The sequence below is a fragment of the Engystomops pustulosus genome, chromosome 3, assembly GCF_040894005.1.
Source record: "Engystomops pustulosus chromosome 3, aEngPut4.maternal, whole genome shotgun sequence".
Lineage (NCBI taxonomy): Eukaryota > Metazoa > Chordata > Amphibia > Anura > Leptodactylidae > Engystomops > Engystomops pustulosus.
Genome location: NC_092413.1, coordinates 91,714,527 through 91,735,799, shown reverse-complemented (window position 1 = coordinate 91,735,799; position 21,273 = coordinate 91,714,527). Strand labels below are relative to the sequence as shown.

The following is a 21,273-nucleotide window of genomic DNA, read 5'->3' as shown; positions in this document are numbered from 1 at the left end:
CCCATGTGTAATGTGTTACATGCTGACCCAGCTTTCCCAAGGTCCTGAATGTTATAATAGTTTTTTCAGCAAAACCACTCAGCTCAGGGATTAACCAAGATATGATCCTGCATCAGTGTAGCTACAGCATTCTCAAGGTATGTTTGCTTCATACTGCATCAAATCAAATGGTAGGTTTCCTTTAATAAATGTGGTACAAGTCATTTTAGACAGTATTTTGTTGTGAATGACTCCAGAATTCTGTCGCAAATAGATTGATAAACACCCCCAATATACAGTCCTTATTCATGACAGGATGTGGCTGGGAAGCATGTAATTTTATTAAATGTATTTTAATATCTTATCTACATCCATCCACACAATTTGGGTCTGCCTCAGCCACACTCCGTCTTCTCTTCCATTTTCCAGGTATGGTCTATTATTGCTCATCCCCACTTTGTGATATTTCCTTACATTGATGTATCCACTCATTTATGTATTACTTCTTGTACCATTTTACTTACTTTCTATATCTTTGTAATATTTAACATGTATATTAACATGTTTTCCTGTTACTGATCGTCTTCTTTTATCTCATCTGCTGGTGTCTGCTCCTTGCTTATCTTTCCTCTCTTTTCTTGGTGGGCGAGCTTTACTCTTATACCAGAAAGTATTTATATTCTCCACAGCCACATGCTTATTGTGTTTTTTCCATTATTAAGGACTATAAGTTGAGGATGGATGCTACTGTTTTCTCTTTACTTTTGCTTTAATTTTATTGAATGGATATTGTGAATCCAACCTGCAGGAGTATCTGGGTCGGTGTTTGCTCCTGGTATTGAGGTCCATGTGTGGATGGAGTATTGGTGAGCTGAAGCACTCTTTTTAGCCTTGTGTAGTATTTGCAAACTAAAGGGTTTTCCACAGATTCAAAATGTTGTCTGCACCATGAAACCGGAATGGGTTTTAAGACTATTATGAATCATGCATATGTAATAAAAATAACGGTCAGCTTTTTCTACATAATATTCAGAGTTTGTCCTAAGTTAATTTCTGTTAATATTAACACTTGTGTATAACAGAACCAAAAAATTCTTACCGGACATAAACTGTTGTTTCAGGTCTTTCTGTAACAAATACATTGCTTTCAGAAGGTTTGGGAGGATCATCTTGGTGCTCGGTAGGAATGTAAAATGACACTGTAATCGTGGATTCACAGGATGGTCCAGCACCGGGCTCTATATAAGTGGTAACTGGTGCGGTCATGTCAACCTTCACTTCTGTGGAAAACAAAAGAAGGGATGATGACTGCATAAGGTTTCCAACTTGTCATATCCCCTATTCCTACTGATATAACTCAACTTTTGCACTCATCAATTATTGTCCATCAAATATTTATTGACAGGATAAGCTATCAACATCTGATCTGTGAGGGATCTACCCTACATCTATACATAATATACACCATACTTCATTGTACACGCAAAACACATTGTCAATCAAGAAGGCCTAATAGAATATTTGTGAATCACACACCCAAAAAGTAAAGAACGCAGTGGAAAAGACTGGTTCCAAAGGCATTTCAAATGAGTTTATCATCTGCTAGGCCTTTGGAGCCAAACATTTTTATAAACCAGGGCCAAGTAGCATTGTCTGTGTGAGTTTTTTCTGGACTGAATACAGTGCAGAAAGCAGGACCACAGCCCGCCTGAAAAGACAGGATGCCTGACTTCACTGCTGATAAGTATATGTAAGAAATGTATGTGCGTGACGTGCCTGAATGTATGTGTCTATGTGTGCATGTGCCTGTGAATGCATGTGAATGCATGCATGTGCCTATAAATGCATGTGGTTGCATGCATGGGCCTATATGAGTGTACATGTACATTTGCACACATATGACTACATGTATGTGTGCGTATGTGTCTGTGTGTGCATGTGTCTGGCATGTATATGTTCGTGCATATTTCATGAATGAGGGAAGGCTACTAGATGTTTCATCAGTGAGGGAGGCTTCTGATAATCTAATTAAGAGGGGGAGGCTGCTGTCTACATGAGACGTTTACATTGCTTTTTGAAATGCAATACAACAGATGAGTATAGGAGATTTGACCACTTACATTGTTGTTAACATTTGCATTTACAAAACACAATTGTTAATGCAATGTTAATAACTAGGTTGACAGTGTTGTAACAAACATCTATGTTAACACAATGGTAACAAGTGTGTTAATATTGTGTTTACATTGCATTTTGTGAATGCAAAAGTAAACATCAATATAATTAGGCAAATCTCATCTTCTCAGCTATGCTAAACGCCATGTGTCGGCGCAGCCTCAATCAATGAGGGGAGCCTGCTGGACATTTAAATACTGAGGAGAACATTCTGGACATTTCATTAAAATAAGAGGCTTCTGGATATTTCATTAGTAAGGCGATGCTGCTGGATAGTAAATTAATAACTGCTGCTCTACTGTATATATGGTATATGTGGTGCTGTCTATATGTGTGTAGCATATATGTACACTCTCAAGTTAAATGTGCGGGAAGGTGAGGGCAACAAGAGTTTAGGTATATGGAGGCCCTCATCCAAAGTTTGCACTGGGGCCCACTGTTGTCTTGTTACACCACTGGTTCGTACAGTATACCATGTAAAGGCGGCCTCTGTCTGCCAGAACAAGTCTATTGGTATGCTCAACGTATACGTTGCAAACTCTCCTGGGCTATATGCATCAGAAAAACATGAAGTGAATCTAGAGAACTAAAGCTATTAAGCTCCTTGATAAAAAATAAATAATACATGTAAAAAAGATAAAGCATAATTGTTTATAGTAATGAAAACTAAAATCCATTCATCTAATATTTTTTGTTATCCGCTGTGTGTTGTATGACCCCTTCTATGCTTACTTAAATAAGGTACAAACTGATCTACTTGAATGTCTACAATATTTGGAAATACTCACTTTTTTCATTGTTTCCTTGAATATAGCCAAAAAGACGCATGAAGCCTGTGCTGACAGCACTGTCCCAGTCTTTCACCGATGTTACCTCAGTGCTTACCCATTTTGCAGGTTCATACTGTCGAGTTTCATAATCTGAAGACTACAGAAAATAAATAAACATATTGAACAACTCACCCCAGTAATAGTCAGGTGTATATTTTGGTAATGGCACCACCCACAGCTCCGTACACCAAAGTATAAAAAAGTTATTAGCGCCAGAAGATGGCAAACCCCCCCCCCCCCCCAAAAAAAAAAAGAAAAAAAATTTTGTACAGGAGGTTTTAATTTTTGTAAATGTATGAAAACATTATAAAACCTATACAAATTGTTCTTAAGTTGAATTTGTATGTAAGTCGGAACTGTATATTTTATCATTGTAGCCCCAGCCAGAACTATTTTGGTCTCTGTGATATTTGGATTTTAAAAATGTTGGGTTGTCATAAGAACCAGGATTAACAATAAAGCTTCATTACAGACAAATTTGATAACTGTTACAGCTGTTTATTGTAGCCTAGGACTAAAGTAAAATAAATAACCAATATCCAGTGGTCCGTTTGTAACTAGGGGTCGTATGTAAGTCGAGTGTTCTTAAGTAGGGGACCGCCTGTACTAAATACCGTCAATGTGAACTGCAATTTGTTATGCAAAAAACAAGCCCCCACAGAGCTCTTTACGTGTAAAAATAAAAAAAAGTTATACATTTCTGAAGGTGGGGAGTGAAAAATGGAAATGGAGAAAAAAGGGCAAGGTCATTAAGGGGTTAAAGGACATCTACCATCAGTTTTACTAGAGTCCTGAGGAGCAAAGTTCCTCAGCAACTTCTTAGTAGGACACATCTACCATTGGTCCTTTAGTTGTCAACTTATTTTAGTATTTAACAAAACTGGAACATACCGAAGTTTCAATTGCTTTCCATTTAGGGTTTTCTATTCCAGTTGAAAACAAGGCTTGCCTCACAGTCTTTAGCATTGTTCACTGAAAAAATATACAAAAGCATGTGATACATAACATTTCTGATGTGTCAACCTGCTTCCTCTAGAATAATTTATTTATCTTCTCCAGATAGGTAGGTGTCTAATGCTTGTCCGCTTCAATCTGAGCATAGACAGATATATGACATTATGTAGTGTGAGACACTGAAGGGGTTAACTGTGGATGGGCTGTATGTTTCCCCTAGGTTTTGCTATTATGCAAGGCCTTAGTGCTGAGGTTGGGTGTCCAGCACCTTGGACACAGGTGATGGGAGCAGCCCAATCAGTCTTTTTTTTAAACCGCTCAGCAGAGCTGGAAGTGTTGTCTCTCTCTGGAAGGAGGCTGGAGAGCACGCTGCCCTGACCTCTGTGCCTGGAGCAGCCAAGTGATTTTGTATAGTGGTGAGTTAGTGAACACCTGTATAGTTAGCACCCTGACGGGTAGGATTTTTGTTTATTTAATGCCTGAATGTAAAGGCTGTTTTATTTTGCTGCTACAATAAACGCAGGCGAGACCTGTTTTGGACTGTACTTTGGTGTCACTGTCTTGAACTGCATCCTAGCACCCCGCTACCACGGTCTCTACTGGGCCAAATCTCCCACATATGGTGCTTCGGATTGCGGGCAGTTCAAAAGACACACACCTGAAAGGCTCGCTACATCCTGCAACAGTGCATGGCCTGGGTGAAAGCAGCAGGCAAATTGCAGGATAAAGCCAAGATGGAGGACTTTATTAAAGCCATGCTCCAGCAGCAGGAGGAGAGGTCCCGCCAGCAGCAGGAAGAATCCCAGGCTAATCGACAGCTGCAGCAAGCCATGCTCCAGCAGCAGGAGGAGAGGTCCCGCCACCAGCAGGAAGAGTCCCAGGCTAATCGACAGCTGCAGCAAGCCATGCTCCAGCAGCAGGAGGAGAGGTCCCGCCAGCAGCAAGCCATGCTCCAGCAGCAGGAGGAGAGGTCCCGACAGCAGCAAGCCATGCTCCAGCAACAGCAGGCAGAGTCCCGAGCCATGCTACAGCAACAGCAGGAAGAGTCCCGAGCCATGTTCCAGCTGATGATGGAAACGTTTTCTGGCGTTATGGCAGCACCGCAAGCGACGACTACTGAGGGGTCCCATACTGGTTTGCAAGGGTACCCGGTTGTCCAGCATTCCGCACGGGCTGCAGTGCAGAAGGCTTTACAAAAGATGACGGCGACCGACGACGTGGAGGCTTATCTCACTGTGTTCGAGCGAGTAGCTGAGCGAGAGGAGTTACCAGCTGAGCAGTGGGCAGATGTCCTGGCACCGTTCCTGACAGGCGAATCGCAGAAGGCTTACTACGACCTGAGTGAAACGGAGGCCCGTGAGTACCCCCAGCTAAAGGCGGAGATTCTGGCTCGTCTTGGGGTCACCGTTCAAGTTCGTTCCAGCCGGGTCCACCAGTGGGCATACTCTGAAAAACTACCCCCACGCTCCCAAATGCATGACCTGATCCATCTTGTCCGGAAGTGGCTACAACCCGATGACTGCACCCCAGCACAGATGGTCGAGAGAGTGGTTCTTGACAAGTTCACCCGTTCTCTGCCCTCTCGGCTCCAGCGGTGGGTTGGACAGGCCGGTCCCACAAATGCTGAGGAACTCGTGTCCCTAGTAGAGAGATATCGGGCTACGGAGGATCTTCTACTTATCCCTCCCACATGAAGCAGTGCCAGTGACAAGGCCATTAAACCATCTGGTAGGACTGCTACTGCAGAAAAAGGGAAACAGGTCAGGTTGGGAGGGGGTACACTGGGGGGCTTGGATACACAGAAACCCAGTGAGGCTCGTGACAGAGGTCATAGCCGTATCCAGTGCTGGCGATGCCATGAAATGGGCCATATTGCTGCCAACTGTCCCCTGTCAGTGGAGCCAATGGACTGCAACCAGACCCGGCGAATGTCACTGTTTGCCTGGCCGGTTCTGGCTGCCGAGTCAGTCACGGATGCAGAACCCCAAGTGTGTATGGTCACAATCGGTGGTCACACGGTGGAAGCCTTGCTAGACTCAGGGAGTCTGGTTACCCTGGTGCGGGGAACTTTGGTTGATCCTGGACTGTACAGTGGGCGTAAAGTGGGAGTGTTGTGTATACATGGGGACACTCGCGAATATCCCACTGCTGTCATCAACCTACATACACCTTGTGGTACTATTACCCATGAAGTGGGGGTGGTGGGGACCCTGTTTCATGAGGCTATTATCGGCAGAGACTTACCGGTGTTTTGGGACCTCTGGAGGCGAAGACCCACCTCAGGTGCTGTTGCAGATAATGGACGTCAGGTATGTCCGGCCTTGGCCCCTGAACCCTTTGAGGCCGATGTACCCACACCAGCAGTAGGGGTGACCCCATGTGATGAATTCTCTCCCCTAGAGGTCCTAGCTGGTGAGGTCGAGGGCCACGAGGAGGTGGCCGACATGCCGGACCTTGAATTTTCCTGTGAGAATTTTGGGGCTGCACAGCTACAGGACCCTACCTTGTTTAAAGCACGGGAGAATGTTAAGGTGATAAATGGGGTACTCCAAATACCAGGGGCTGACAAAATATACCCCCGAATGGTGATTGTTGGGGAGCTGTTGTACAGGGTCGACCAGATACGGGGTGAGGAGGTTGAGCAACTTGTAGTACCCCAATCTCACCGTAGGCTGGTGCTAGAGTTGGCACACAAACATGTGCTGGGAGGGCACTTAGGTGCTGAGAAGACCCGGGAGAGGATCCTGCAGAGATTTTTCTGGCCCGGGGTGTGGGAGGAGGTAAACCGGTATTGTAGCTCCTGCCCTGAGTGTCAACTTACTGCCCCGGTGTCCCACTTCAGGAGTCCTTTGGTCCCGCTACCAATCATAGAGGTGCCATTTGAACGGATTGCAATGGATCTGGTTGGCCCCATAGTCAAATCCTCAAGGGGGCACCAGTACATCCTGGTTATCCTGGACTACGCTACGCGGTATCCCGAGGCGATTCCATTAAGGAACACCTCCTCCAAAAATATTGCTAGGGAGCTGTTCCAGGTATTCTCACGCACAGGCCTCCCCAAGGAAATCTTGACTGACCAGGGTACCCCATTCATGTCTAGGGTAATGAAGGAGATGTGTAAGTTACTGCAGGTTAAACAGCTCCGCACCTCTGTGTATCATCCTCAGACAGATGGCCTGGTTGAGAGGTTTAACAAGACCTTGAAGGGGATGCTAAAGAGGGTGGTCAGCAAGGATGGGAAGGACTGGGATTGTTTGTTGCCCTATTTGATGTTTGCCATACGTGAAGTTCCCCAGTCCTCCACGGGTTTCTCACCCTTTGAGCTGTTATATGGCCGTTCCCCACGTGGGCTTTTGGATATAGCCAAGGAGACCTGGGAACAGGAGAGGACCCCCCACCGTAGTGTGATAGAACACGTCTCCCTTATGCAGGACCGCATAGCGGCGGTAATGCCCCTTGTAAAGGAGCACATGACAAGGGCACAAGAGGCCCAGTCTAGGGTCTACAATAGGTCAGCCAGACTCAGGACCTTTAACCCAGGAGACAGAGTGCTAGTTCTGGTGCCCACCGTTGAGAGCAAGTTCTTGGCAAAATGGCAAGGACCATATGAGGTCATGGAGAAAGTAGGGGAGGTTACCTACAAGGTATCTCAGCCGGGGAGGAGGAAACCCGAACAGATATACCACGTGAACCTCCTAAAGCCATGGAGGGAAAGAGAGTCCCTGATGGCCGTGGGAGTAGAAAAAGCGTCTGTCCCCAAGAAGGGGACACCGGAGGTAGGTGTACCCGATGCCAAGGTGCCTGAAGTACGGATCTCGGAGTCCCTCTCCAGGGCCCAGATTCAGGAAGCAAAGGAGTTTGTGCTCCGGAATGTGGATGTGTTCTCTAAGTTACCGGGACGTACTTCAGTCATCAAGCATGATATCATAACCGAACCCCACATCCGGGTACACCAAAAACCCTACCGGGTCCCTGAAGCGCGCCGGCTTGCCATATCCGAAGAAGTCAGGCAGATGTTAGACCTGGGGGTTATCGAGGAGTCTAAAAGTGACTGGTCGAGTCCTATTGTGTTGATTCCCAAACCTGATGGTTCCCTACGGTTCTGCAATGACTTTAGGAAGTTGAACGAGGTGTCCAAATTTGATTCTTATCCCATGCCCAGGGTTGACGAGTTGATAGAACGACTTGGACAGGCTAGATTCTTCTCCACCCTTGACCTGACGAAAGGGTATTGGCAGGTACCCCTTACTGACAGGGCCAAAGAGAAGACCGCTTTTGTTACTCCTGATGGGCTTTTTCAGTACGTGGTACTCTCCTTTGGGCTACATGGGGCTCCCGCCACATTCCAGAGGTTAATGGATCTCGTCCTAAAACCTCACCGGAGATATGCCTCGGCCTACCTGGATGACATCATAGTTTATAGTAACGATTGGGAGAGTCACCTGGCCAAGGTACAAGCAGTGGTAGACTCCCTGAGGGCAGCAGGGTTGACAGCGAACCCCCAAAAATGTGCACTGGGTCTGGAAGAGGCCCGTTACCTGGGGTACCGTATTGGGCGAGGTGTCATCAAACCCCAAGTAAATAAAGTGGAGGCGATCCAGCAGTGGCCACGACCTATGAGCAAGAAGCAAGTGAGGGCTTTTCTAGGCATAATGGGCTATTATCGCCGATTTATCCCCGATTTTGCTACCATAGCGGCACCCCTGACTGACCTGACCAAGGGTAGCAGGGCGGTGATGGTAAAGTGGAGTGAAGAGGCTGAGGGGGCGTTTCAGCGACTTAAGACGGTTTTGTGCGAGGGACCGGTACTGATCACCCCTAACTTCACCAAGACCTTTATTGTGCAGACTGACGCTTCGGACGTGGGCTTAGGGGCTGTCCTGTCCCAAGTAGTGGAGGGTGAGGAACATCCGGTGACATTCCTGAGCCGCAAGCTCACACCTCCTGAGAAGAACTATAGCATAGTTGAGAGGGAGTGCTTGGCGATAAAATGGGCTCTGGAATCCCTGAGGTATTACTTGATAGGGCGACAGTTTACACTAGTGACCGATCACTCTCCCCTCACCTGGATGAGTCAGGCCAAAGAGAGGAACGCCAGGGTCACAAGGTGGTTCCTAATGTTTCAGAATTTCAAATTCACGGTGGAACATCGAGCAGGAAAGCTGCATGGGAATGCCGATGCCCTGTCTCGTACCCACTGTCTGATGGCCAAAGGTGTTCGCCCCCACAGGGGCAAACAGAGGGGGAGGGTATGTGAGACACTGAAGGGGTTAACTGTGGATGGGCGGTATGTTTCCCCTAGGTTTTGCTATTATGCAAGGCCTTAGTGCTGAGGTTGGGTGTCCAGCACCTTGGACACAGGTGATGGGAGCAGCCCAATCAGTCTTTTTTTTAAACCGCTCAGCAGAGCTGGAAGGGTTGTCTCTCTCTGGAAGGAGGCTGGAGAGCACACAGCCCTGACCTCTGTGCCTGGAGCAGCCAAGTGATTTTGTATAGTGGTGAGTTAGTGAACACCTGTTTAGTTAGCACCCTGACGGGTAGGATTTTTGTTTATTTAATGCCTGAATGTAAAGGCTGTTTTATTTTGCTGCTACAATAAACGCAGGCGAGACCTGTTTTGGACTGTACTTTGGTGTCACTGTCTTGAACTGCATCCTAGCACCCCGCTACCACGGTCTCTACTGGGCCAAATCTCCCACAGTAGCATTCTATTTACATAAAGGCATAAATATTTTCAACTTATATTCATGACTAAGCATCATCAAGTAGGCCTCACCACCAGGGCCGCCGATAGGGCAGTACAACTGGTACTGCCCTATGGGGCCCGGACTCTAAGACACTAGGGGGGGGGCCCGGCCGGTGGGGTAATATGCGGTAATAGTACGTCAAACTTCTGGCCCCGGCTCCTGAATGGAGCCGGGGCCAGAAGCTGCGGGTGTCGGCTATATATTATAGCCGACACCCTCCTCTAACACCCGCGATCGGAGATTTCTCCGATCGCGGGTGTTAACCCCTAACACGCCACGGTCGCGCTGACCGCGGCGTGCTAGGGGCATTTAACAGGATTCGGACCCCCCCGCGGCGCTTACCGGGGGGGTCCCGCTGCTCTGATCGCAGCCCCGGGACTGCCGGTGCCCGGGGCTGCGCGATCTTCTTCCGGGTGCCGGGTCCGTGCCTCCTGGCAGGACCCGGCTGTGACACACTGAGCATGCGCAGCATGCTCAGTGTTTCACATAATACAGTGTAATACATCTGTATTACACTGTATTAGGTGAAGAATAGCTTGAACAAGTGATCAGTGGATCACTTGTTCAAGCTAACCTGTAAAAGTAAAGAAAAAAAAGTTAAAAACACTGAATAAACACAATTTTTAATAAAAATAATTAATTAAATAGAGTTAAAGTCCCCTAAACACAAACATTCCCTATACACATCTAATAAAGTAAAAATACCTGAAAATCACCAAACCCCCCCACATATTTGGTATCACCGCGTCCGTAACAATCTGTACAATAAGTCAGAAACATTATTGGACCCGTACGGTGAACGCCGTAAAAACAAAACCCGAAAAACTCGCCAAAAATATAAATTTTCATAAAATCCCTTTACAAAAATGTTCTAAAAAGTGATCAAAAAAAGTTATGTGCCCCAAAATGGTACCAATTGAAAGAACAACTCAACACGTAAAAAATAAGCCCTAAACTAGCTCTGTCAACCAAAAAATATTAAGGTTAAGTTCCCGAAAAGATGGCGATGCAGAAACAAATAAGATTTCCTCTGTATTAGTTTTTCTCCAGTAAAATTGTAAAAATAAATGAAAAACTATATAAATGAGGTATCACCGTAATCGTAGTGATCTATAGAATGAAAATATTATAGTATTTTTAGTGTATGGTGTACGACCCCCAAAATATACAAAAAAAAGAAACCCCAAATTGACAATTTTCTTTTCCTCCATACATTAAAGAGTTAATAAAATCTCATCGAAAAGCTATAGACCCACTTAAATGAAGTATTTGTAAAGTGCATCTCATGTCGCAAAAAATAAGCCCTTAAATGTCCAAATTGCCAAAAAAATAAAGATTGTATAGCCAATAAAAAGTGACAATGCATAATCTGCTCTGAATGGCGCAGCTCCCCCTCAATGCCCTGGTGTGTGCCCATACAGCAGGTTACCACCACATATGGGGTATTGTTGTACGCGGGAGAGATGGGGGATCAAATTTTGAGGAGCGTTTTGGAATTTTATCCACTGAGAATTTGTACATTTTATGAAAAACACATTAATTTAGCCAAATAAAATGTAATTTCGAAATTGCATCCGATTTTGTTTTAACCCCTGTAAACCAATTAAAGGGTTAACAAACTTCATAAAAGTTGTTTTACGTACGTTGAGGGGTGTAGTTTCTATAATGGAGTAATTTATGGGGTTTTACTTTATTTAGGCCTCTCAAAGTGACTTGAAACCTGAGCAGGTCCCTCAATAGCAGGATTTAGCTTTTTTTATGAAAATGTGAAAAATTGCACGTGACGTTCAATAGTATGACTCCTATTGGCAATCTACCAGAAGAGTGTGCCTTGTCGTAGCAACAGGCCTCAAACCCTGTTTGTGAAAGGTCACTGCGGGGGGCAGGAGGCTTGTTCGGTTTTGGGGTGTGTTGGGGCCCAGACACTTTTGCTGTATGGGGCCCCGAATTTCCTGATGGCTGCCCTGCTCACCACTGCAGAAAAGAAATTGGCCCACAATTACTAATAACAGTGCAGACTGCACTACGTGCAGTGTGCAGGGTTCACCAGATTCATGAATTGTAGTGCACGTTCTTCATGGATCTGAGTGCACCACTTTTTTTCTGTTTCACCTTTAACATGCGGCATGCAACACACTTCTATAGGACTTTGCATGATAAATGTAGTGCATGGCCCGACTGAGCAGCGGAAGGCCCATTTCAGAGCAGAAATTTATGTCACATGAAAAATAGTGCAGCCACACCACAAAAGGGTCGCGTGCAACAGAAATGTGGCACAGACACTTCTTGAATACACGTGGAAGCAGTTTGCACTGAAAAGAATGTGCATAGTACGGCAGAAAACTGGTGCACGCCCTTAAGTAAATGAGGGCTATTATGTATGTGCAATCTGTCATCAAAACATCACATATATATATATATATACACACATACCATATACAGTAATACATATGTCACTATATTCATACCCCACTATATATACACACATCACTATATATTCTAGTGTACATTTTCACATACACATATATATGTATATAAACACACGCACACACATTTTTACATATATAGAATTATATACTAAATTCATTTCCAGCAGCACAAACTGTAAATAGTCCCCCTGCATATGTACAGAATACCAACAATATCCCTGATGTAACATGAAGAAAGCAGATACAGACCTTCCTCTGGGGCTTTGCAGTTGCTGAGCGCCTGTGTTCTTCTGGTTTTATACTGGAGGCTGCAGGGCAGGGCCAGCACAGTGTGTGACATGTGCTCATTGTGTAGTCTGGTTAGGTAAGATGTGGTTTTGTAACAGATATGTTTGCAGGCCTCTCCCACTCTGCGCCTCAGTGGGCACAGCTTGCATAACATTCATTTCTATAAGCTGAAGATATGGCCTGTCTACACTCCGCTTCATGTGCATTCCTAGAAATACTTAGCAAAGCCTATCACCAAAACCCAGATATTATGTAAATTAAAATAAGGCAGTAGCAGAGTATATGCTGGGTATTCACATGTGCACATTCAGCACATACATTTTATATCGTCTACTTCCACCAGAAATTGTTTATTGCAGTAATTTGACCAAAGCTTCAGATATCGTCTACTTCCACCAGAAATTGTTTATTGCAGTAATTTGACCAAAGCTTCAGATATGATGTCATCTCTGCTGAAAAGCCATATTTGACCCCAATATGCTTGGTCAGCGGATCATATTAGTGGTTGTTACTTGGGTAGACACAGGCATTTGTTGCTGTGATTAATGATGGTTCAATTCTTCCATTATTCTTGCTGACTTCAACATTCATTATTATTTGTGTTAGGTTTTTAGATGAGGATATATACAGCAACTTTTATTAGAAGTCTGTATTGTGCCATTCAGAAACAGTGGACCAGATCTATTATTCTGGCTGTTCCCTGTCCTGCTTTGAAGTGAAGAGAATAATTTGCATATGTATAAGAAGTGTCTGCGCCAGTTTTGTGTCGCGGCTGCACTGTGTCAGACAAGACAGAAAACAATTTGCACCTAAAGGGTCGTGTTATCGCTTAGTCACAGTTTGCAACACATTTATTACAGCAAATCGACATAATTGTGTTGCACGCTTTATGTTAAAAGTGCAACTAAAAAAAGATAATCACAATAATCTAGCATATCCTGCACATCTGTGAAGAAAATTGCACTTTCCCTTACAATTAATAAATCTGGATCAGTAAGTTCACCTGAATACATCTTCTGATTCTACTTCTCATCTGTATCCAGTGCACCAGGACTAGTCTATCAGTAGGTGGTCTCAGTGTTGAACCACCACTGTTTTCATATTTACATATTTAAAATAAGGGAGGCAAAAATAGTTCTGAAATGTATTCTCTAAAATGTATGTAATATTCTGTACAATTCATTTTGCTTATTATGATAGGCAGTGCATTTCGTATGATATACAGTTCACAGAAAGATACTCTAAAATCATCATTGCATAACCAGTTTCTCCGAAAGGTGAGGTCTAGCAAACGTGTGTAGTGCATGTAATATGCACATCATTGTCACCTAATCCCCAGAGTCTGGAAGGGACTCAGGTTTTTCCAGTAACACCCAGATTAAGTCCCCATGGAAATCAGCAGCCTCGCACTGTATTTCTTTATGTACTGCTTACTCATCAGCAACAAACCTCGCACTGGAAAACAGCACTTTAGATGTCCAAGTAGTAGGGTGCGAATAGACGGTGTGGCCGTGATTCATTTGTTAATCTGGCCGCATCAATTTGGAATTGCGACGATAATTTTAAAGCCTTTGATGTACTGTGGGTATGGAAAGTATACAGACACCTTAACATTTTTCATTCTTTATTTCATTGCATCCAAAAAAGTTATTTTTTGCTCATTATTGTACACTCTGCTCCCCATCTTGACAGGAAAAAAAACAGTATGTAGATATATTTTTGCTAATTTATTAAACCCTTTCAGACATTTGACTACTACATCCGGCTTCTGAACTGAGCCAGTGCCAGAAGCTGTAGTTGTCAGGTGTATTTTACAACTGACTTCAGCCTCTAATACCTGCGATCGGAGATTCCTCCACTCACTCGTGTTAACCCCTTACATGCAGCTATCACACATGACCGTGATGTGTAAGAGCCTCCTACATGGATCGAACCCCCGGTGGGCTTGATGCCCTTGGAGTCCACAATGATGGTAAGAAGGGGCGGGGGATTGAAGGAGCTGGGCAGGCATTCAGGACATAAATGGCCGGACCGCTGATCCCCCTTTTACACCCCCGCCCCAGGTCATCCAAGACCTGAGACATAGAGATGTGGATTCACCACAGGAAAAGAACACTGTAGATACAGGGAGAGACCTCTCATTGCAAGCCTTACTCACATTCTCCCCAGCAGAGGCCCCAGAGCCACACCAGGCTCACCATATGAGGGTCTATCTCGCCATGTGGTCATACCTGCCAGTGGAACCTCCGTAACTAAAGCTGAACTACACAATGCCCTGAAGTGCTTCCCTGTCCCCTTTCTTTGACTCCATGATCATCAGGATGGAGAGGATGCAACTGCACTTTGGGGCAAATGGGATCCAGGTTGTGCTCTGTAGAAAGGCAAACCACCTCTCATGAAAACAGACTGGGTAAGTTGGAGCAGCGATTACGCCTTCTCCTAGACAAGATTCAGGAGTATGATGCCACGTATGTCTGGGGGTTTCCGTTCCACCTGGTTGTACGCAAATAGGGTCGCCCTCTAGATCAGCGCCCACAGAGAGCCCTGCATTCCAGGAGAGACCATCCAGCTGCAACTGAATCTCAGATGGTGAAGGCTGTCTCTGTCAAATATGGGATCCTTTTGTTGTGCAAATGTAGACATTTGACAACACCTGTATTGTTTGGTGTGGTCACCCAGATCCTCCCCTGTTAGCCACCGCATAGGCCCAAAGGCTGTCTCAATATAAAGCGAGGGGGAAAGCCTCCACTGTAGCTGGGGTCACAGGGGCTGTGGCGAGGGGCTGGAATGGATGGGCGCTGGGGGGACACCGGGGTGTGGAGTCTGCTGACCCAGAGAAACGTGAATGTGGTGGGTCTCTGTCCCCTGTCAAGTCTCCCCCCTGTGCTCTCGCTCATCGTAAAAGCCTGGACAGCAACGGGCCTGTCAGTTAAGCTGTTATGCTAGTTCTTAGGTCTAGGGACGGGAGCCCTGCTTGCTGTACTGCCTTACTAAACCCCGATTAGGGACTCCCAGGGGTTTCGTGTGATTCAAGGACACTTTTGGAAAATTGATTTCCACTTCTTGCCTCCTTTGTATTGGGGACCTTCCCCTCCTTTTACTAAAACTCATCCTGTGCATGCCCCCTCTTTTTTTTTCTCTGCTTCTTTTCTCTCCCCTTCCTTGGTTGTGTGCCGGTCTTCTCTCACCTCTCCCTTTTTGGTCGCCCGGCAAGTGTGTCCTCTCTCTCCTGTGTCTTGTATCTAAACCCCCCTACCCCCAATCGTCCCTTCCCCTCTTCCTCCTGGCTACTCACCATGAGCTTACATAATGGACTCTAACGTAAAAATTGTAGAAGAGATTAGCTAGCAAGAAGAGTAAGTAAGAATCACACATATCAGGCCGGCAACATGGAAGGGGGAGAAGAGCCCTGCCCCCTGTGCAGAGCCCTCGCTCATTGGTGGTAGAGCAGCAGCAGGGGTCTGTGTTCTTGCTGCTGCTCTCCACCAAAGACCAAACAAATACTGCAGTAACTTTGAGGGGGCATCCAGCAGCTCGGTGGGGGAGATGCTTCTCTGCTTTGTGAGAAGGAAAGCAGAAATAACTTACACTGGCCAGTCGGGATTTGGCTGAGGGGAGGGGAACACAAAAGCCGCAGGAACAGAAGATCCGAGCACAGTGTGCAAATGCTAAATGCTTCCTACCTGTGAGTGCCATAATGGGGCTGACTGCTGCCTATAAAAGGTTCATGCATATCTAGCTGTTGTAACTCTGTCTACTTATATTACTTCTTTCTTTCTTTCTTTCTTTCTTTCTTTCTTTCTTTCTTTCTTTCTTTCTTTCTTTCTTTCTTTCTTTCTTTCTTTCTTTCTTTCTTTCTTTCTTTCTTTCTTTCTTTCTTTCTTTCTTTCTTTCTTTCTTTCTTTCTTTCTTTCTTTCTTTCTTTCTTTCTTTCTTTCTTTCTTTCTTTCTTTCTTTCTTTCTTTCTTTCTTTCTTTCTTTCTTTCTTTCTTTCTTTCTTTCTTTCTTTCTTTCTTTCTTTCTTTCTTTCTTTCTTTCTTTCTTTCTTTCTTTCTTTCTTTCTTTCTTTCTTTCTTTCTTTCTTTCTTTCTTTCTTTCTTTCTTTCTCCTATATATCACCTATCTTTCCCATATCTTCCTCTCTATATTTCAATATTAACCAAAGAAGAAGGTAGAAGCGGTTTATTACGGCTTCTGCCTTCTTCACTGCATAGCGGTAAAGTAGCGCTATGTAGTGAATAGCAGAGGTAGTGCTGCTTTTGGGTCTGTAGACCCGGTGGTTCCATGATCGCCAGGTCTGCAAGGGTTAAGTAAAGTTGCTGGATCTAATCAGGGCAGTACAGCAATGCCTCAGACATTTACCCCCACATGGGATAATTTTCATCTGTAACTGGTGATGTTTTAAGCAAACAGTCCGATTGTGGAGCAGCACAGCGAGTGTAATGGATCAAGTCCAATGATGGGTGCACGCCTTCAACAAACCCGATCCACCGGTTTGTAAGGTCATATATCCAAAAAAATGCAATGAGGCAGCACTCCAGTAAGGATAAAGGTGATCTTTATTCACCCATGGCAATATAAGGTGCAACGTTCCAGCTCCATAGACCCAGTATGCTTGATAATGGCTCTATGGATGAGCTGAAATATAGATAGATAGATATGATATAGATAGGACATAGATAGATAGAAAGATATGAGATAGAAAGATAGATAGGAGATAGATAGGAGGGATAGATAAATAGGAGATAGATGGATATGAGATAGATAGATAAATGGATACTAGATAGATAGATAGCTTGGTGTCATTGGTCAGCAGCATTATGCACCTGTGATGAGGTAACAGGAGGAAGTCCCTCCCCTTCATCTTGCTGATTGTAGTTTTTTGAGAGCTGGAAACATTGGTTGCTATGGCCAAAAAAGGTACTAAATGAGGACCAAGAGGCAAAATACTTTGAGGAATGATTCCCAGGGACACCTGGAGCAGAATTATGTATTTTAGTTTTTTTTGCTTAGAATGACTGTTGCACTTTAAAGCTCAGCCCCATTTTTTGGATTCTGACATGCGTCGCTTTATATGGTTATAACTTTTGAACACTGTTACTTATCAAAGTGATTCTGAGACAGTTTTTTCCTCACATGTTGTACTTCATTTTAGTGGTAAATTTTGGCTGATGAGTTTTGCGTTTATTTACCAAAAAAAAAAGCTGAATATTTTAAAAAATTTGCCATTTTCAAAATTCGAAATCATTGCGTTTTCAGGCAGATAGATTTACCACCTAAATAAGTTTCTGAATAACATTTCCCATATGCCATAACAACAATCGGTGCCCCCTGAAAATTGTTCCAGGGGGGGGCATTGTGGGCCACACTCCGACCGCGGGTGTTACACTGGGGTGCCGGCTATCAGTCACAGCTGGCACCCCGTGTTTCCCGATGCCGGTATGGCTCAGATCTTGAGCTGGACTAGCATCAGCTCTGCGTCCGATATCGGACGCAGTGTGGGAAGGGGTTAAAAACGGGCCAAAAACGCGTTCAAAACGCCACATGTGACATCACCCTAAGGGTGCAGTCACACGTTAGCGTTTTGATTCTGTTTAGAAACTGAGTCAAAGCGCACTGGGGCGGGCCATGCCTGATCGCATATGCGATGGAAATGCATGTGATCAGTAACCTGCACCTGGTGTCTTGCATTTAGATAATACAAGACACTGGGTGCTGGTTACCGATCGCATGTGTTTACATAGTAATGCATATGTGACCGGCACGCCCCAGTGCGCTTTGATTCCGTTTCTAAACGCAATCAAAACGCTAACGTGTGATCGCACCCTGAGCGCTCATGCACAGGATCCCACAGACTGCACATAGTGCATAATACAGGAGTCCTGTGTTATATAGAAATATAACGTGCTGACCTGAATGACTAATGTGCTAGAAGTCTTCAGAAGTTACTATAAGGCCCCTTCCACACTTGCGTTGCAGATCACGTCAGAGTTTGATCAGGGTGCGATCAGGGTTTGGTCAGTGAAAAACGCACATTTTGCATCAGATTTCAATCAGTTTTCAGTCAGAGTTTGTTCAGTGTCTCAGTTTTTCACGCGCGTTTTCAATGCAATTTCAATGTGTTTTTCACGCGCAGAAAATGCACGTGAAATGGACTCAGGACTGAGCTCTATCTTTTCTATGGCAATTGATGCATGAAAAACGCATTGCACTTGCATTGGACTTGCAAGTGTCTCAGAGTGCAATGCGTTTTTGATGCATCTCCATAGACTTGTATGGTGCGTTTTTCATGCGCGTGACTTGCAAAAGTAGAGCATGTCGAGATTTAAACGCGCGTTATAAAAAACGCGCGTGTGTACGTGAAAAAAATACAAGTCTGAAAAGACCCATTGATTAGAATGGGTCAGAGTGCAATGCAAGTTCTGCGCGTCAAAAGCATGCGCAGAAAATGCGCATGAAAAACGCAAGTGTGAAAGGGGCCTAAGGGGAGGTAATTACTATTTGAGCATCTGCACATATTAGTGTTGATGTCGGAATGTAAAAATGTAATTCTGGCACTTTTCTTTTGTTTTAAATGCAACTTATTACACTCCTTAAGCACTTTTGTAGTTTTTACACAAAAGTATTTACATCATAGAAGATTTTTTATTGTTTGTTATTTACCATGACATATTCCAGTGATAGGTTAACTATTCTATGTTTTCTTCTATGTTGTTCACAATGGGGCACATTTACTTACCTGTCCAACTGAGTTCACAGAAAGTGCATTGTCCGCTGATAATGCACTGTGCCGCGATTCCCTAAGATTGTGCGCCTGATATCCTGCATGTGTCGTTTCCCCGCTCAGGTCTGACAGAGTTCACCTTCTTATGTCTTGCAGCACAATTTGAAAGTTAAATCCTGCACTCAGTCCGAATCAGTCGGATCGCCTGACGGCACACCCCCAAGTTCTGCCACATGTAAGCCAGCACAGCTGTGCCAAAGACAATCTCGTGTGACACAATTCCAGCACAAACCCCTGCTAAATACCTTTCAAAGCCGTGCAAATCCCAAAAACGTCGGAAAGTCCAATGAAAGTGAGCAGCGCAACCCTTGGTAAATAAGCCCCAATGTGCTTCCTATGTTGGTGCTATTAGACAGATTTGCTGTGATGCTGTTCATTAGCGACAGTAGCCAGTGTATGGTGGTGCTATTCAGTCACACAATTGTGGTAGTATATAGTAAAGATATAGTTGCAATTTGTATTTATAATATGGTAGCATTATTTGGATTGTGTTTGGTAGTGTTACATGGGGGTGCCTTATGTCACTGATAGACACTTACAACTATCAGTTCTGTCACTGAAAACAATTTAACACACATAAGCTGCTGCAGAACCTCAACATACACACCTTAGCTGCTGCAGAACATCATAATACACACCTCAGTTTCAACATAACCTCATAAACACAATCCTCAGCTGCTACAGAAATAATTATACACACCTCAACTGCTGCAAAACATCATAGCACACACCTCAGCTGATGCAGAACATTATAATAATCACCTCCGATGGTGAAGAACCTCATAATACACATCTCAGCTGCTGTAGATCATCATATAACACATCTCAGCTGCTGCAGAACCTCATAATACTCACCTAAGCTGCTTTAGAACCTCATAATACACATCTCAGCTGCTGCAAAACCTCATAATACACAGCTCAGCTGCTGAAGAACCTCTTAATACACACCTTAGCTGCAGCAGAACCTCATAATATATCCCTTAGCTGCTGTATATCATCATATAACACACCTCAGCTGCGGCATAACCTCGTAATACACCCCTTAGCTGCTGTAGATCATCATATAACACACCTCAGCTGCTACAGTACCTCGTAATAAACTCCTCAGCTGCTGAAGAACCTTGTAATACACTCCTCACCTGCTGCAGAACCTCATAATACGCACCTCAGCTGCTGCAGAACCTCATAATACGCACCTCAGCTGCTGCAGAACCTCATAATACACACCTCACACCTCAGCTGCTGCAGAATATATTGTTTATATTAAAGGAATGTTATTTTGCATAAGCAAACATACTACAAACATGGCTGTGGATGGTATTCTGAACCCGTCCCCTTTTGTTGACTCCACCTTCTGAGAATTTGGACCAACCCACAAAATGGGGCCACATTTAAAACTTTTTCCAGGGCCATTTTAATTTCCCAGTCTGCCCCTGCTCTTGACTAAGGCGAAATGGAGGAGAGTCAATGGAGTCATAAAGGGGCAGCATCAGGCTAGAGGCAGCAGACCTTATCCCAGGCCTGCAGTAGCTGGCCAGTCCTAGAAACATGTGAAGAGGCTTAGGGCCTCGGGACAGGGGCATATTCTGGACTGCCAGCTTTCTTTCCTCTGTCAGGTGTCTGCGGAGAATGTGGGGCACCACAATTATAACAAGTCTCTCCTGACCAGGGGCGCACCTGCCAAGAGGCAAGTTGAGCATCTCACCTCAGGCGCCGCGCCTCCTGCTCAACGAGTGGGCGGCACCGGCCAGCACTGAGCTCCCGGGCCACACACCAGATGGGACCGCGTTGCAGCCCTCCGTCAGTCCACCTTGCTCCCCAACGCCGCCGACACTGAGCTTCCGCCCCCTGCCTGCCTGCATCAAACTCCTGCCAGCCGGCAACACTTTCCGGTGCTCTGTCTGGCACCATGCTCCCAATGTGCTGCCGCCCCCCACTCCCCGCATGCTTTCGCTCCCGCCCATACCTCCACTCCCGGCTCCCCCTCCATTCCCTTCTCAACCACGCTCCGCTAATGTCTCCCCCCCCCCTCCAGGTTCTCGGCTCTCCGCTCCCGGCTCCCCCTCCATCCCGTCTGAACCCCCGCT

The 21,273-nt window shown here is 45.0% G+C and overlaps 1 protein-coding gene across 3 annotated transcripts in view; it reads right to left on the bottom strand.

Annotated features, from left to right (window-relative positions):
• Nucleotides 1-21,273, bottom strand: part of HEBP2 (heme binding protein 2) — a 60,647-nt gene that overhangs the window by 2,354 nt on the left and 37,020 nt on the right. Inside the window, exons 1-5 of one of the 3 annotated variants that reach the window (XM_072141417.1) lie at nt 12,364-12,461; nt 4,037-4,076; nt 3,876-3,958; nt 2,943-3,081; nt 1,079-1,259 (exon numbers count right to left, since the gene is read on the bottom strand). In XM_072141417.1, coding sequence (XP_071997518.1) covers nt 1,079-1,259; nt 2,943-3,081; nt 3,876-3,950 — 395 coding nt within the window. In that variant the 5' untranslated portion in view covers nt 3,951-3,958; nt 4,037-4,076; nt 12,364-12,461. Of the gene's footprint in view, nt 1-1,078; nt 1,260-2,942; nt 3,082-3,875; nt 3,959-4,036; nt 4,077-12,363; nt 12,512-21,273 lie in introns of those variants that run through there. The other 2 variants (XM_072141418.1, XM_072141419.1) reach the window with 2 other exon arrangements.